At 40.1% G+C, this 16,138-nt stretch overlaps 1 protein-coding gene across 3 annotated transcripts in view; it reads left to right on the top strand.

Annotated features, from left to right (window-relative positions):
* The window catches only part of sorcs3a (sortilin related VPS10 domain containing receptor 3a), a 229,626-nt gene extending 215,152 nt beyond the window's left edge, over nucleotides 1-14,474 (top strand). For all 3 annotated transcript variants that reach the window (XM_015039692.1, XM_015039698.1, XM_015039705.1), the window contains exons 23-27: nucleotides 5,071-5,202; nucleotides 5,287-5,386; nucleotides 7,922-8,027; nucleotides 8,748-8,908; nucleotides 10,382-14,474. In XM_015039692.1, coding sequence (XP_014895178.1) covers nucleotides 5,071-5,202; nucleotides 5,287-5,386; nucleotides 7,922-8,027; nucleotides 8,748-8,908; nucleotides 10,382-10,440 — 558 coding nt within the window. In that variant the 3' untranslated portion in view covers nucleotides 10,441-14,474. The remainder of the gene's footprint in view (nucleotides 1-5,070; nucleotides 5,203-5,286; nucleotides 5,387-7,921; nucleotides 8,028-8,747; nucleotides 8,909-10,381) is intronic.
* The last annotated feature ends 1,664 nt before the right edge of the window (nucleotides 14,475-16,138 follow it).

Here is a 16,138-nt window from a genome sequence, read left to right as displayed (position 1 = left end):
TCTGAAACTCATGGCTTTGTGTCCCAACAACATGAATGAAAAGAAATTACAAGAGTTGAAAGAAGATTTTCTGTGAATGTGTTTCAGACTGCAGGAATTCAGAGGTTATTAATAAATATGCTGGAACTGACGAGTTTTGGTTTCATGCCAGTTTTGAAATAAAAACTGTAAAAATAAACCAAAGAACCAAGTTTTGTCTGTTTTCTGTTTATTTTCTTTTTCTCCTTGTAGCACATGCAGAGCAAATAACCTCGGAGTCCATGTTGCAGTGAAATATTAGAAGAAAGCAGCAGGTGAAAATGGGTTTATTAGATTACTCTGTTGGCTGAGTCGTCGCTTTTGTTTGTTTTTTATCCTCTGACAATATCCTGTCACAGTTTGATATCAGCTCCTCTCTATCTGCTCAGATCTGTTTATATGAGGGCAGCTGACATCAAGTTCATTTCCAGGCAAACATATTGTCCAAGTGTTGACAGGAGGGTTTATTCCTCCTCCATTTTGTTCTGGTTGAGCTCTCCGCCTTGCCTGATAGCGCCACGGCACAGTAAACATCATCAAAACAGAAAAACCAAAAATTAAAGGCAGGCTCCATTAAACAGACATGTGGTTCAGCTTAACTTCACTGCTCAGGTCTTTAAAGTAAAGATTTTGCTCTTTTCACCTGGGCTCGTTTCAGTACCTCCGCTGGTCCTGATCACTCTTCAAGTAATAAAGATTTTCATTCCACTCTCCCTGTCTGCAGCTGCCTCCCTCACAATTTCCATCAACATTTCTCACAGCTCAGCCTCACACCGTCTGCAATATTGGCACTCCCCCACATCTTCACTCCAAGGTTAATGCAGCCCATCAGTCTAGTGGAGCCTCTTGCTGCTGCAGGCCCAGAGGCATGGAGGAACATCCAGCTGATGCAGGTTTATTAAAAAACTGATCCCATTTAATCCTAATGGCTAACACATTGATGAGCAAATATACATGTTCATTTCAATACATTTTAATTTCATTGAAAAGTTCATTTATTTCAATAATTCAACTCAAACATTAAACTTTTAAACAGTGATATAAAGTATTTTTAATGTTTTATGGCTTAATGTTAATGAAATTCTACAATTTGGTTTCTCAGAAAAAGTGGACATTATATCAGATGCATAAAAAATATTTCTAATGCAGACATGTTGGCTTTATTGAAACTGTGTGCATGTACATAGAGAAGAGAGAAAAGACTGTCCTTTAACAAGAAGAAACCTCCAGCAGAACCAGAACCTGAGCGGCCGTCTAACTGGAGCAGAGACACAAAACAGAAACCAAAGTACTGGTCCAGGATCAGTGTTCAGGAAAAGGACAAAGTTAATGGCAGTAGCAGAGGCTGTAGCAGCTTTATCTAGGATAGAAAAACATCTTAAAGCTCTGAGCCGGTTTTACAAGCCTAAAGGATGACAGAGCAAAAGAGAGTTTGTCTTGATAAAAGTTCAGCTGGTAGCTTTGACTGGTGGATTATACTGGTGTGAACTTCTGTGTCCCCATGTTTCTGATTCTGCAGCATCATCATGCTGTTCATCAAACAGACATTTGGGTTTGTTGCTAATTTCCAAATGTTGGTTTTAAGATAATAAACAGTGAACAGATGATCTTGGAGCTCTAAGGAACTTTCAACGTTGGAAAAGTTCAACATCAGTGACATAGTGACACATTTAAAAAAATAACTTTAGACCGCCTCGTTTTTAAAATATGTTCCCGTCTGTAAAGCTTCAAAATATTCAACTTTGAGTCTGCGTTGTTTTTACTTCAGTAGGTAACCTTGTCCTCCGTGTGGGACCCGTCTCTTCTTTTTCTCCTCCAATCTTTGTATCCAGCACTAAATTTGCAGCGCATCAAAACAGGGAGCCCTCCAGATGAACCCACCATATGTTTAAACTAATGACTGATTGCACCGAGTGTAAACATGGTTCAAGGGCATTGATTTTTTTTCGGGCCCGTTGCCTCTTTTGTCATTGATTCACTCCATCACTCCCTTCACTACTCCTTTTCTCATTGCGAGACGTGCCTGTGGCTATCATTTGTCCAATACTTTGGTGCTCCGATAGTGATTTCTGGGCCTGGTAATTGATGTACTTTGGCTGTACGGGCACCATTGTCGCCCCGGCCACAGAAACGACATAGAAACATGTCAGGCTGTAAAATTAGGAATGATTGCCACACAGGTTGTCTCTCCCATTGACTCTGTAAACTTGTTAAGTGCTAAGGGCTTCATGAAATGCTGCTCTGGAAACCAATACAGAAAACATTTACTCTTGATTCTCAACCTTTCGCCTCAGTCCAGAACTGTAATATCCCATGTTAGTCTAAAATAGATGGATGAGTGGAATCGAAAACATGTAATTCAAACCTAAATGTATTACTTCATCACATGAAATATAAAGAAATATTCTTTAAAAACATAAAAGATTGTGCACACTAAAGTGTTACATTTGCACCATAAGTATAGCTACTAATTAAAACTCCTTGAATTACTATCAATAATTGCCTCTAATGTTCTATAAACTAATATGTCTGGGATGGAGTCAAAGGCCGTTTCTATTGGAAACATAATCAACATTTCTCTTGTTGATAAAGATGCTGAAAAAAAACTTGAATGTATTGCAGCTCAGATTCTCACTGCTGAAGATGCATCTGAATCGATGATGCATTACAGGAATATAATAAACCATTCAAGGTTCCTGGAGTGTCTGTAGAAACATTTAGTTTGCTAAGCTTTGCTTTTATTTAGAGAAAAACACGCAGTGAGAGACAAAAGGTAAAAAGCAGTGCAAGCACACCTTGACCTTTGTGGAGTTTGTAGAAGCAGAAACAACCTTGGAGCACCAGTTTAAAACCAGCGGTCAACACGGACGTCTCATAATGGCTGTGTGATATTTAGACACAGGAATGATTAACAGAGTCAAACTTTGGGGCTGTTTGCTGATTAGTACGTTTAGGTTATGATCAGATCAATCCATATAGGCAGAGCAGAACTTTGTCACTTCGAATAATCAACCAGTTCCCTCACTGGAAACCATTATGCTGCCAATGGTGTTGTGTGACTCTTCAATATCATTGAATTCAGGTCACTGCCATGGCCACATGTCTAAAAAACATAAAAAATGTAGGCCAGGTGTGACGACTGCCTTTAAGGAACGGGTCTGTGTCAGAGACTCGGTAATTTGAGCATGGCTCCCTGATCAGGAGTCTGAGCAGAAAGTCCAGTGTTGAGCTCTTTGCTGATTCTGCTGTTCTAACAAACAGATCCTGGTCAGCTGAGGCATGTGGAGCACAGAGATCACCAACCATCTTCATGTGGCCTCCAGAATAACTCGGTGTTGATGTCTGGAGCTTCATGGAGCCGTTACATAAACTAGAAAGAATCATCTGACATCTTTACTCTGTTGAATGCATAAAACGCTGCCTCACAAGTTACAGAAATGAATGTTTTTACTATCATTGCATTTGATAGTCTCTCTTTCCAGATCTAAATCAGATCAAATATTGAAATCTTTGACTGATTTTATTCTTTGAAACAATTTGTGGTTCCCATACTTGTGAAGTAGTTTTCCCTAAATGTTACTAAAATCTCTGCCCATCTTGTTGCCGTGGACAACATGGTGGATATTCTCGCCTCCTGAGTCGAATCGATCATCACAGCTCTTCTGCTTTTTTATTTTGGGACAAACAATCCTCATTTTCAGTTTCTGATTTTGGGAATCTGACAGTTTGATTCTTAATGTAGCGAATCAAATTGGATAATATGACTGCTGTGACTGAAATTAATTAGACTGTCATCAGACTTGAATGTGGCCTGTTTTCTATGTTTCTGTGTAAATGTAGTTTATTGGACTGAAAGATGAAAATAGTTCACATTCCTCTTATGAAACATAAGCTTGTTTGAAATGCTTTGAAACAGTTTCAGTCACACTTCAGGGATGTTTTCCAGTCTCAAAGTTTCCTTGAATTTCTTCCTAAAAGAGAAGAAATTCTGTATTATAATTTATTTAGACTGTTTATCTGTTTTTTATGTCTGTTATTTGCTCTCAGTAAGTAAACTATTAAATTGTTTTTCACATTAAAGTTAAAAGTTTGGTGTTTGGTGTCCAGAAACCAGAACAGGTTTTCCAGTTTTCCTGCCTAAACTCAGCAACCTGTCCGAAACCAAACCTAATCATTTTCTGTCATTTAGTATAATCATTATTTCTGGTTACAGCCTCATGTGGCCCTTTTATGACGGTGTGTGACTAACATGCAGCGGGTAAAACAAGGGTGTGATATATTCAGATGTATTTGTAAAAGATGCTAATGGCATTAATTCTTACCAGATGTTAATAACACATGCAGTCTCCACATTCAGTGAAAGAAAACTTTAGTTGTACATGAATTAAATTATGTTATAAAATAGGATGACATAGAAAAAAATGAGTATATTTCCTGAAATGTATCTAACACTTTGTACTTTGTGATTCACCATCTTTAGTTCATAATTAGAAATATATGTTATTGTGTCACTTTGGGTTAAAAAACTTATTGAAAGATAATCGACATCCAGTAATTATCTAACAGGAGGCTCATGTCTGTTTTTATAGTTCGATATGTTTATAAATTATTCCATGCAGATCTCAGTCCTACCCAGAACTTTGTTCAAATTCAGCCTGTGAGTTGTAAAAATATCAACTATTATTTAAACTTGATCAGTTGGCTTCTGATTTTCTGACCAAATATTATTTGATTTGCTTGTGTTATTGGTACCACGTCCATCTCATGTTTAGTTTATTTCAATTCAGAAAGCACATTTTAATCTGTTTGAATGAATCGGTGTCATCCAGTCAAATCCCGTTTGCTTTCTGATGACAAACTGCACCTGTGTTGTTCATGGTTGAGTACGCTGCCCCCTGTGGAGCTCCACAGTATTGGCCCAATGGGTCGATCAGTGTTTGCCTGACTGACATGTTGTTGTCTGTTATGGATTCGTTTATCTGCCCCCCTTTCATTCTTTGTACTGGCCTTACATGTGCAGGCCTTGTAATAAAATACTTCTACGTCCACCAGGTGGCAGACTTCCCAGAGGATCAGCTCTTGGTTGCCGTTTTTCCAGGAGTTCCAACAGCTGCAGAACTTTTCCTGTTACCCAACAAGAACCAGTCTGAGGGCAAGAAAAAGAGTGATGAAGAGCTAGAGAAGGTTGGCCTAATCTACCCTTTTAGAAATGAATGGAAACCAGTCGGATTTAGGCTTCAGCGTGTAAATGTCTTCTCCACCCAACAGGCGTCCAGCATCATCGTAAGCGCACTGAACCAAAACCTTGTGGAGTTTGAGCTGAAGCCTGGCGTCAGAGTCATCGTCTACAACACACAGCTGACGCTGGGTAAGGGAGGTTTCCTCTTCCTGCTTCCTATCCCGTCATTAAGCTGTCAGCAGTAATGTTATCCTCTGACAGGCGTTAATTCATTTTAGCAATTTCTGTTGTGGGAGTGTGGAGAAAACCGAATGGTAATAACCGTGTTTTGACAACAAGAAATTTTTCTTTGGTCTGCCAATTAAAATTCCTTTCAGTCGGCTTCCATCGGAAAGGCGCGGGAACACAGGGGAGCGTGGGAGGGGCCGGGTTTTAAGTGGAGCTCCTTGAGACGAGGGATCTTTTATGCCTGCCATCAAAAGCTGAACATCTGTTCCGTTTCTTATACAGCCATCCAACCACAAAATGAGTGTTACACTGAGTATAATTATGTTGATTATTTAGTCCTTGAGAAGGAACAGTGTACAATTTGAGGGCAGAGATGGAATTAGGGATTGAGAAGTTGTTAACTGCTTGGAAGGAGAAAGCTGGTTGACAGTTTTGACCCTTGAGTGCAGTCTGTGTGAAGTCTGTGTGATTCATGGAGACAAAGAGACTTTAAACGGCGCGGCTGGACTAGAAAGCTCTACTTTTTATTGACCTAAAGCCTGGTGGTCCTCTGAGTCTCCTGGCCCATTCTACTAGACAAACACACATTGTATTCTTTGCCTGGCTGGTTTTATTAGCCACACTATTTCTGACTCTGCAGCTCAAAGTGCACAGCTTTAACAGCCAGATACTCCTGCAGTGTGCTGCAACTCTAATGACATTGGTGCTGTACCCAGCTGGATCCTTCTTTATATTTCACCTCCCAAGAAAAGGTCTGAAAAGCCTTCAAGCGGCGCGACAAAGGTCGCCAGCACGCACACTTCCATCTCCGAGTCGCAGGTCTCAGGAGAACTCTGGGAGCCGTGGAAATGGCGTTATTTCCCCGTGAATGACAGAGGAGACAAACATTCCTGCAGACATAGAAACAATGAGAGGAATTTAATGAGGGCGCCTTGTGAGATAAACCATGCACAGTGATATTAATATTCTAAAGTGCAAATGGGTTCCTGTATGAAATAACTGTGCATGAAAGCATTTCAAATCCAGCTGAAAAGTGTGAATTTCCTGCTGTTGTCACCTGCTCAGAAACAATTTCATGCTGCTACACCTTCAGATGTTCCAGATATTAAAATAAATCCTAGCGACTTAATGGCTTATTGCCATGCAAATTAGCTGAGGACACATGCGAAGAGAGAATGTTTTAAGGAAAACCTTTCATCCAATTAAGTTACATCATTAAAGAGCGGTAAACAGAGAAGAAGAAATGCTCCTGTGCTGTTTTTTCTTTGAAGCACCACCACCTTTCTCGCTGGACACTGTATTATGTTCCATTTAACTGTTTATTACCGTCTGGATAAACCCAAAAATCCCTCTGATAAATCATCAGGCCAACAGAAAGTCATTAATTCAAAGCAACATGTCTTGGTTGGATTCCCACCAACGTTTAGTCGCTTTAATCAAACTCCAGTCTGATTGTGTAGACAGTCCGGTTCGTTTGGGGCGGTGTGAACGTTTAATCGAACTCTGATGCCGACCAAAACACTGAACTCTGGTTCGCCTGAAAACCTCCATCTCAGCTTGGTTGAACTGAAGTTTGGTGCGGCTTGACTGCATGTGAACGCCAAGCGAACCAGAGTCTGTCGTCTACAGCAGGAAACTGTAAGGTGTGAAAACAACCTTAGATGCTTAAACTGTTGTTTCTCTGCATCAGTTAAGTTGCAAAGCTTTAGCTGCAAAATGAAAAGTCAGATGTAGACAGAGTCACACCAAACTCAGCCTTGCTCTGTTTTTACAGCAGATCTCTAAAGGAGTTTTCTTTTACTTCACACAAATACTGAAGAATGAAGGGCGATGAGTGGATGAGCTGAATATTTCAGAACCAATATCATTTTTATGTCCTATTTAAGCCTGTATGGAAAGCTCCATGTCTACGAAGAAATAAACCAATCATAGAGAACACAGGCAGCAGATGAGATTATTTATTTTCCAGATCTGAGCAGAAACAGTAAGATGACTGATGGAGAACCTCTACTGCCTGGCTGGACCAGAAGTTTACATCCTTTAACTATATAATGAATTTCATATTAGTTTTTGTCAGTTAATGATGTATTTCTACATCTGTTCCTCCTCTGGGTTAATTATGTCATTTAAACAAGAAATAATTGTTTGCAGTTTGGATTCACTCTGTATTTTCTGTAATCCACATATTATCCAAGGTCCTCAAGTTAAATACAGAAATTTTCCCAAATCTTTTAAACTTATCCTGAACTTAAAGGCGCCAACATGAAACGTATTCCATGAAAATGATCCCAATATAATTATTACAGAACACACATACATCTGGGGCAGGTTTGATTTTTATTATTTTATTCTTTATTTGGATCCTTTCTTTAAAACCATTATTATTGTTGTTGTGACCACATGTAGGTCTTAGATTCCATGTATCAGGTAGTGGTGAATATGAGGTGAGATGAAGATGACTCCTCCTCCTCAGCTCGTCCCTGTCTGTGTCCACAGCGCCGCTGGTGGACTCCAGTCCCAGACACAGCAGCTCTGCGATGCTCATGCTCCTCTCGGTGGTGTTCCTGGGCCTCGCCGTCTTCCTCATCTACAAGTTTAAGAGGTTCACCACTTTCTGATGACATCCACCTGCTGCAGGCTCACATCCAGCTCCCACATACGACTCTTACTCCGTTACTGATGGAAGCAGATTAGCACGGCCTCTACCAATCAGCTGCAGTCAGATTTGATGCTTTGAATCTGAATAATTCAGTCAAATGCTGCCTTTACTTTTTACTGGCTACAATGCATCAGGCAATCAGCCATAAATTGCAGAAAAAATATCTCTTAAGTGGTTTGATATGCAGAGTTTGTGCTTTTATTTGCTGAATAAATTATTTCTTCCTCAAAGTGATTATTTTGAAAACTCAGTGGGAATATGAAAACACTGGCATACTCTGCCATTGATTATGAATCTGTAATTTCTCCTGTCAGTCAGAGGAAATACATTTTTTAGGGGATCATACAGTCGACAAACCAGAACAATTAATAACTGGAATGAAGATTAATTAGAAATAAATTGGATAGAGTTTGAATAAAAATATATTAGATGTGAATTATGCAGAGTTTCAATGTTATTTTCATATAAATAAGTTGCAGAAATGTAATTACATTGAAGATGATTTTAACCTTGGAATACAAATATTTGCTTTGGCAGACAAAGTTGCACTCTTTGAAATGAGCTTCTGCATAAACAGATGATTGGATGTCACAGTAATCACTTCTGATGCAACAGAATCGGCTCAGTGGCCGACTGACTGGGTCTTCCCTTTCTAATCCGTAGAAAAATACCTTGGATCAACATATACGCTGAGGTGAACCAGGAGAAGGAGCAGGAGATGATTGGCTCGGTCGGTCAGGGCGACAGCACGCCGAAAATCACTCTGAGCGAGTTCACAGCGTCCAAAGAGCTCATGGAGAAGGAACTGGATGCCCGGGTCAAGAGTAAGTCAAAGTCAAACGATGGGAGCAGTCGCCGTTCTGTCTGGAGAAGCTGCTTCCAGCTGCCAGTCTGCAGGGCGGATGTGATTCATCTCAGTCCACACAGACATGGAGCCATCTCCTCCTTTTATCCATTCAGAGAAAAAGAAATAAAACAGGCTTACAAAATAAGCATATAGTTTAATGCAGGGGTCACCAACTCCAGTCCTCCAGGGCTCCCATCCTGTAACTTTAATAAACTGCTCGTTTCCAGCCTATTGCAGAGGAATGAATGCTGGTGAGGGAATCCAGACATTTTGGAGCAGGATGGCAGCCCTGGAGGAGTCGGTGACCCCTGCTTTAATGTAAACCTTTGCTTGAAACTGGGTTATAAATGATTTGGTTTTTAGTGAAATTGTGTCACATCAGTGAGATATGACATCATGACCTGACACTTCAGTAGCAGACGTTGGTGGGCTCTAATGCTAGCTGATAGGTTAGTTGTGCCAAACATAAACATTAGCTCCACTGATGCTAAAGCTCCACATTAACATGATATTTAGTGGAAACTAATGCTGTTTTTAAAAGCTAAAGTCATTTAATTATAAATGTCTTTGGAAGATGGATAAACTAACACCTGAAGTTATTCTGGGGTTAAAAGGGAAAACATTTAACTTGATTTATTCTTAACCGTCGACAATTAAAACTTCAACACAGATGTTGAACTTTATTCAATACGAGAACAAAGACCAGGATCATACTGGTTCAGATGGGAAGAGGTCAGAACACAAAACTCATCCCAGTTTGTTGCTCAGGAGCTGGAAACCAGTCAGTGACCCGTCCCACTGGGCGGGTGGCCCAGTCTGCAGGGATGAATCCGCTTTAGCTTTTCTGTTTGGTTGTAAAAGACATTTTGTTACTTTTCACTGTTTTGCAGATTACATTCAGATCTCACATGCCTTAAAACGAAAGGACAAATCATGAAATCTTTTATTAAATGGTCTGCATTCCATCAAGGTTCAGATAAATTTAAACATTTTTTCTCACGACTGAAATAACCTGATGAGGGACATCAGACTTCAGAAAACCCCGACAGTTTTATTGGGCTTCTGGAGTCATAAATCAACGCGATCTTAATAATAATTCCTTGATGTAGTTTTGTTTTATGTTCCTTAACAAATTTGTTCAGTTGTCAAAATACGACTCTTAAGATTCACAACCAGCTGTTATAAACACCTCCCTCTGTGTTCTTTAGTTATCAACAAAAGACTGGAAACGGTTATAATGAAGTGTGTGATTATTTAAGACCTTTTTCTATAGTTATTATAGTCGGTGGGCATTTTGTGTTCCCATGTCATCCCACCCACAGAGCCTCCTGATTAGCAGTGAATTACGAGGCATTGATGCCAAAAGAGCCATTTGTTCTGGAAAAGTGAAAGAAGTGAGGTGACTGAAGTGAACGTGTCGGTTCTTTCTGATTTTGTGTTTTCTGCTCAGGAGGAGTCGGAAACGCCTGCGAGAGCACGAGGGAGATTCCAAACTGTACCAGCGTGTAGAAGCTGAAGTTCGTGTACAGAGCGAGTGTCACAGTGTCCGGGGTTCTTCTCCATTTCTGTTTTGTAATTCTAAACACAACTGATGTTAATAGTTTTTCTAAAAGGCCTCATTTATACAGACTTGCATGGATGTCTCGTTGGGCAACATCCAATGCAGCGATGGGATCTCTGCAACGCCGACGAGACTTTTGGGTTTCCGTGGATGTAAACGCTCCGCTCATTTGCTGAGGGAATTATCTTTTGTGGATGAGTTCTGTACGTTTCCTGAGATGTTTGCTTTGAAAATAATTTCTGCCTAAATGTAGACTATATTGTCAGAGTCTTCAATCAAACAGGGAATATTACTGAAATGTATAGTATTATTTTTCGTTCTGTTCCATGTAAATATCCTTTCTACATGCTCGTAGTCTCATGGCGACGCCGTGAGATCTGACGGCGGTCTGTTTTTGAAGGTGTTTAAAACGTCAGACATCGCTTACAGAGAAACATTTTGCTTTGCTGACGTCCTTGACTTGTGCATGTTCCTACTGAGGACACGGTTTCTGTGTTGTAGATAAGCAAGTGTTGTAAATAGTTCTTTTCTAAACATTCGTCAAAGCCCAGTCGGTTCTGGCCAGGTTCTGTTCTGCTGTCATCCTCTTCGGTTGCTGTTGAAACGGGTCGATCTGCTAATGTTCAGCTGCCGTTAACAGATTTACTCTGCAAGCAAAACAAGGCGGATCAACATGAGGAGGATTGTGTATAATATATTTATATTTTCAGTAGAAATATACTCCAGATAACCAGACATTTTAACTAGATGAGTGTCTTTGAACCAAACATTAAGAGCTTCTGGCATCACTGGGTTCCATTTGGCCTCTGATTGTCCTGCTTTGTGGGGACCAGGTCTGCAGTTCACAGCATTTTAGAGCAAAAAATGGTGACATTTTCATAATGTACAGAAAATACTTTGTTCTAACTCAAAAAATAATGGCTGAAGAAAGTCATGACCCAGACTGTCAAACATTTCTGTTGTGCCAATTTAACAGATGGACAGTAACAATGTGTTTCGATGAAGCTTTATGATCCGTATGAGAGGAAAAACTGAGGGTGTCAAAACGGCAAAGACAAAATGTAGAGATTAAAGTTTCTCTATAAAGATTAAAGTGCATCTAATAAACCAACACTAACAATGTTTTATGTAAAGGAGCTCATAAAATATAATCAGGATTTAACACATTCATTCTGTCTGATGGGGTCAGTTGTTCTATTGATTTTGTTTCTGTTTTTTGTAAAACAGTAAAATCTGTCCTCTCTAAAACAATCAGTTATGTGAACATGCAGCAGAGAAATCACTTAAGGCATGAAGTAACGAAACTGTTTCTCCTGTTTTTTCCTCTTTTTTTCATCAAATTCTTCCTGCAACAAAACATTTTAACTCTGATTTTTGTGCCACTTGTGACATTATTGACCCAAATACACTTAAACCAGAATTAGACATTTTTTGAATGCACCTTAAGAAACTCCGTATTGTTGTGAAATCTTTCAGTGGACGTTTACACGGTGAGCCTCCGTCTGCTCAGGGTTCAGATTTTTCTCTGGAACTTAAATCCAGAGGACTTACAGTATGTAAGACATTTGGTGGATGTTTTTGTAGAGCATATGTAAATAATTTGATGGAAAATTCAACTTGAGAAGCTGGAATAACATTGCGTAACGCTGCTTGGCTGCAGCTGGTGTTGGCAAAGCAGCCGGTCCAGGAGCGCTACCCGTTTTCCTTTGGACCGATCGGCAGAGCCCCCACAGGAAGACTGTGGATGTTAGTGCAGGACTGTTTCTGCTGCATATTAATCCATGTTTGGTGTCTGAACTACTAGAACACCAGCTGTGGTACCAAACCCTCTCTGGTACCAGGGATCCACTGAACCTCATTACCCAGGTTTCTTCTTTGGTTTTTAAGGTGTGCACCCTTAAGAAACGGAGCCATGCGACAGCTCCAGCTGTGTTTTTGTTTTTAGTGGAAGGTCAGAAGATTTAGATCATTTCAGAACCAGATTCAGATCAAGTCACTTTTATTTCCTGATTGAAGAGGGTGAACTTTTTTCCCTCAGCTAAACTCTGCCAGGTTTCTTTACCAAAAAATGATCTGACAGTCTGGCACAGCAGAGCAGTTGATGTATTAATGCAGCTGAACCTGCTAATATAATTTGAAATAAGGCGGAGTTGCTCCCTCCATGTTGCACTGTGACTGTAATGATAGAAAGCTGGATGGCTAAGCCGAAGATCCCAGCATGCACTGCTTCCCCAGAAGCTCATGTAAACATTTGAAAAGCAGAGAGTCCTCAGCAGCAGAGACTGTCACACACGTGCATTAACCCAGCAGAGGACTGATGCTTGTTACTGCAGACAGAACTGAACTGAACAAAGATTATTTCCAGCCTTATTGAATTCACATCGTGTCAGAGCTGAGGCTTGTTTGGATTCTTTTTTATTGCAGCTTTCATCTGGTCCGACTTCTTTCATCAAAATGAGATCAGGAGAAAAGCACACCAAAGGAAACTTTGGGAAACAGGAAGTAAAGTTAGTGTGGATGATGGTGTAAAAAATGCAGGGAATAGCCACTAGTGCAAAGACTTATGGGATAATTTATGATGCTAATGTGTTGAACTGCAGCATTTAATGAAGTTATGTTTGTCCAGTCTGTTTGGCTGGTGGGTGTGGCCAATGCTGCTACACCAGGAACGGGAGACGCCTGTTACAAGTGGCATCTGTTCAATGTTGTTTAAGTTGTGCAGCATTAAATAAACCTGCAGTAAAACCTGGAGCCTCGGACTCTTGGAAAAGTTTTAAACTTTTCATGTTGGTGTCAGATGTGGGATCGACTAAATGTTGGTGAAGATGGAGAATCTGAACAAACAACTGAGCATTTGGAAGCAGGCGAAACGGGCCCACAAGTCGCTGCTGCTCCCTCATTTCTTTTCTCTCAAGGCTGGTCAATTTGTCAGGTTTTCCTCTGAAACCGAGGAAAACTGAATGTTCCAGACATTGTTTGGAAAACAGCATAACTCCATTAAAACTGATTGTAAAGAAGAAAAATATAAAGTGCCAAAAAAGAATCTTAAAAGGTTTAAAATGGAAGAAAAGGGAGAAACCAGACCAACTGAGAGAAAAGTCAACCAATGGTCAGTTCAGCTGTTTGAGTACTTTAAAAATGAAAAGATCCTGAAGACAAATGATCAGCACAGGTGTGATGGTATGAGGAAGTTTCTCCTGCTATGATGATCTTATTTATCACACACCAGAGGTTAGGAAAGGCCTTTGACTTGGAAAAGCTCCATACAGCTATTGTTGCTGTTGTAACACCACAATAAGACAAACTGCAGTAAATGTCCAGTGTTTTGGTCCAGACTAATCCCTGGACCTTAACTCAGTTTTTAACAGTCTGATCATCCTGGGCTCAGACGCCCGGCACAGGTACCAGCATTTGGGTCCATTTAAAGTCACAGTAATTGATCACAAGGAAGTTAAATCTTCAAAAACTTTACAGTTTATACAGTAGAAGTTCCATGTTTGTAAGGAAACTGCTAATTTTTTAACCATTTATTATTTTTTGTCTCAGTTTGGGTAGAAAAAATCAAACTGGATCATTTTTTCTGTATATTCAGCAGCAGGATGTGAAACATGCCCAGTGCCTGAGAGGGTATGGAAATAAATCCGTTCTAAGGGTTTTAATCTTCACTTTGAGTTTGAACAGAACCGTACATTAAGAAAGTCACCAGTGAAAATATCTCATTTCCCCCATCTAACAACCTAAATGCCTCTTTATGCTGTGAACGACTGATCCCCAGACGAGGCAAATGGTACCTTAAGCGATTTGTTGCAATTGTGTTTTGTTTTTCCAGGAGGCGAAAGCATTGTAATGTTCTTCAGTGCACAAAAAAAGCTATGATGCATGCATCATCGGTAATGTCCTGTTCCATCCTTATTTTAATATTTCTACGGTAAGGAAACTGTCATTTTGAAATTGTTTCAAATAAATGTATTTTTGTACATCAGCTCGATCCTTCTGTGTGTGGTCTCTGTTCTGTGTTGAAAGGACGACATTGTTGAGGTGAAACCCGTTTCCCGGTGGACCGAGTGGAACAGAACCAGTACAAGGAGAGCCTGGAAAAGCAGCATCCTCTAATTATAGATGAAAACATGATGCACAGAGTCAAAGATTCAGACAGCCCTAAGAAAACGGATAATCACAGAACCGAAACTAAAATTAGAGACATAATTGAAGTGTTTGATAGTTTGGCTGGTTCTATTTTCATTTAAAGGTTCTGTTCGGTTCAGGCGAAGTCGTCTCAGATGCCTCCGAATGTAATTTTATTAAAATGACTGAACGGCCTTAATGATGGATATCATCTCACCTTCAAACCTGCAGAAACCATCAAAGCATCATCATTATTTAAACCATCTAAAATAACTAGAAAAGGCTATTTTTGGAAGGAAATTCAACCTTAATGGCATTAAAATGAAACTATTCATGGCAGCTAAAATCAACAAGAGTGCATTTATTTAAAAAAAAGCTTAGTAAACCTAAAATAACAGAAAAGAAGCTGCGAAGCTTCATTTTTATTCTCTGTCGTCTTGTTTTCACCTTTTGTCGTCTTTGTTTTGGTTGCATATCTGCATTCCTGCAGCTCATTAGCTGGTGAATTATCATAGCCTGAATATAGATGCACCGTTGGGTTTCTTTGTTCTCTGTCTGATGCCGTCACTTTGTTTTCTGTTTGGAAATTTGTCGTGCTTTGGATCCCCTCCTCTGCTGCTTTCCTGTTTCTTCCCTTTTGGGTTTTTTGGATTTCTGGTTTTGTTAATGCTCTTTATCTGCCAGCCTTATGCAGCTACACCTTCAATTAAAATTACTCAACCAAACAATGGAAGCTGTTGGCAGTAAACTCAAGTACAGCTAAATTATTTAGTCCTTTTTGATGAACATGAGCTCAACTTTCTGCTGTTGTGACTTACTGTGAACATGATGCAGAGCCAGACACCAGGTTCAGGAAACGTTCACTCTTCATGGCGCCTCCAGTCTCCTCCAAGGTCCCGACCAAAACCTGGACTTTGAGAAATGCTTTGGCTTGTTTGAAGGTCCAATGACGCCATTTTCTTCCAGGATTTCCTGGGTCTATTGAATCCATCCTGCTCTACAAATACTGCAGATTTCCAATCCCAGAAGAAGAAAAGCAGCATCACTGAGTCACCACCGTGCTTCAGCTGTTCTTTTCAGTCTTTTCTTGAGTCTTCCTCATCCAGACACACTGCTGACCCATAGTGGTGTACAGGCATTCAGTATGAGCCTTACTGTTGAAACTGAACCTCTGTGCCTCGGTCGTACTTGGACCTTCTGCAGTCACTTTGAATTTCCTCCTCAGGAATCTGGTTTCAGTCATTAGTTGTCTCTCCATCAAGGTTTCTTTTTTATGTGCATTTTGAAATATTGGATTAGAAAAGCTTGATGGAAATTTAAATAATTTCCTCAACTTTCCAGAAAAATTTAATTCTGACACATCAAACTTTACCTTCTGGTGAGTCTCTGCCTTACCAGAGGCACACAACATGTCCAAACCTCCGTCTCAGGAGGGAAAACTCTCCATTTTCCTGACGTGTGGTCCATGAAAGTTTGCATCTTGTTTGTTGTTAGCGCCCCGCGTAGCGTTGAATCAGCCTG

This window comes from Poecilia latipinna, unplaced genomic scaffold, assembly GCF_001443285.1.
Source record: "Poecilia latipinna isolate Pla-1442-1.1 unplaced genomic scaffold, P_latipinna-1.0 Scaffold29, whole genome shotgun sequence".
Taxonomy (NCBI): Eukaryota; Metazoa; Chordata; class Actinopteri; order Cyprinodontiformes; family Poeciliidae; genus Poecilia; species Poecilia latipinna.
Note: the sequence above shows the minus strand (reverse complement) of the source record. Positions and strands in the feature narration are given on the sequence as shown.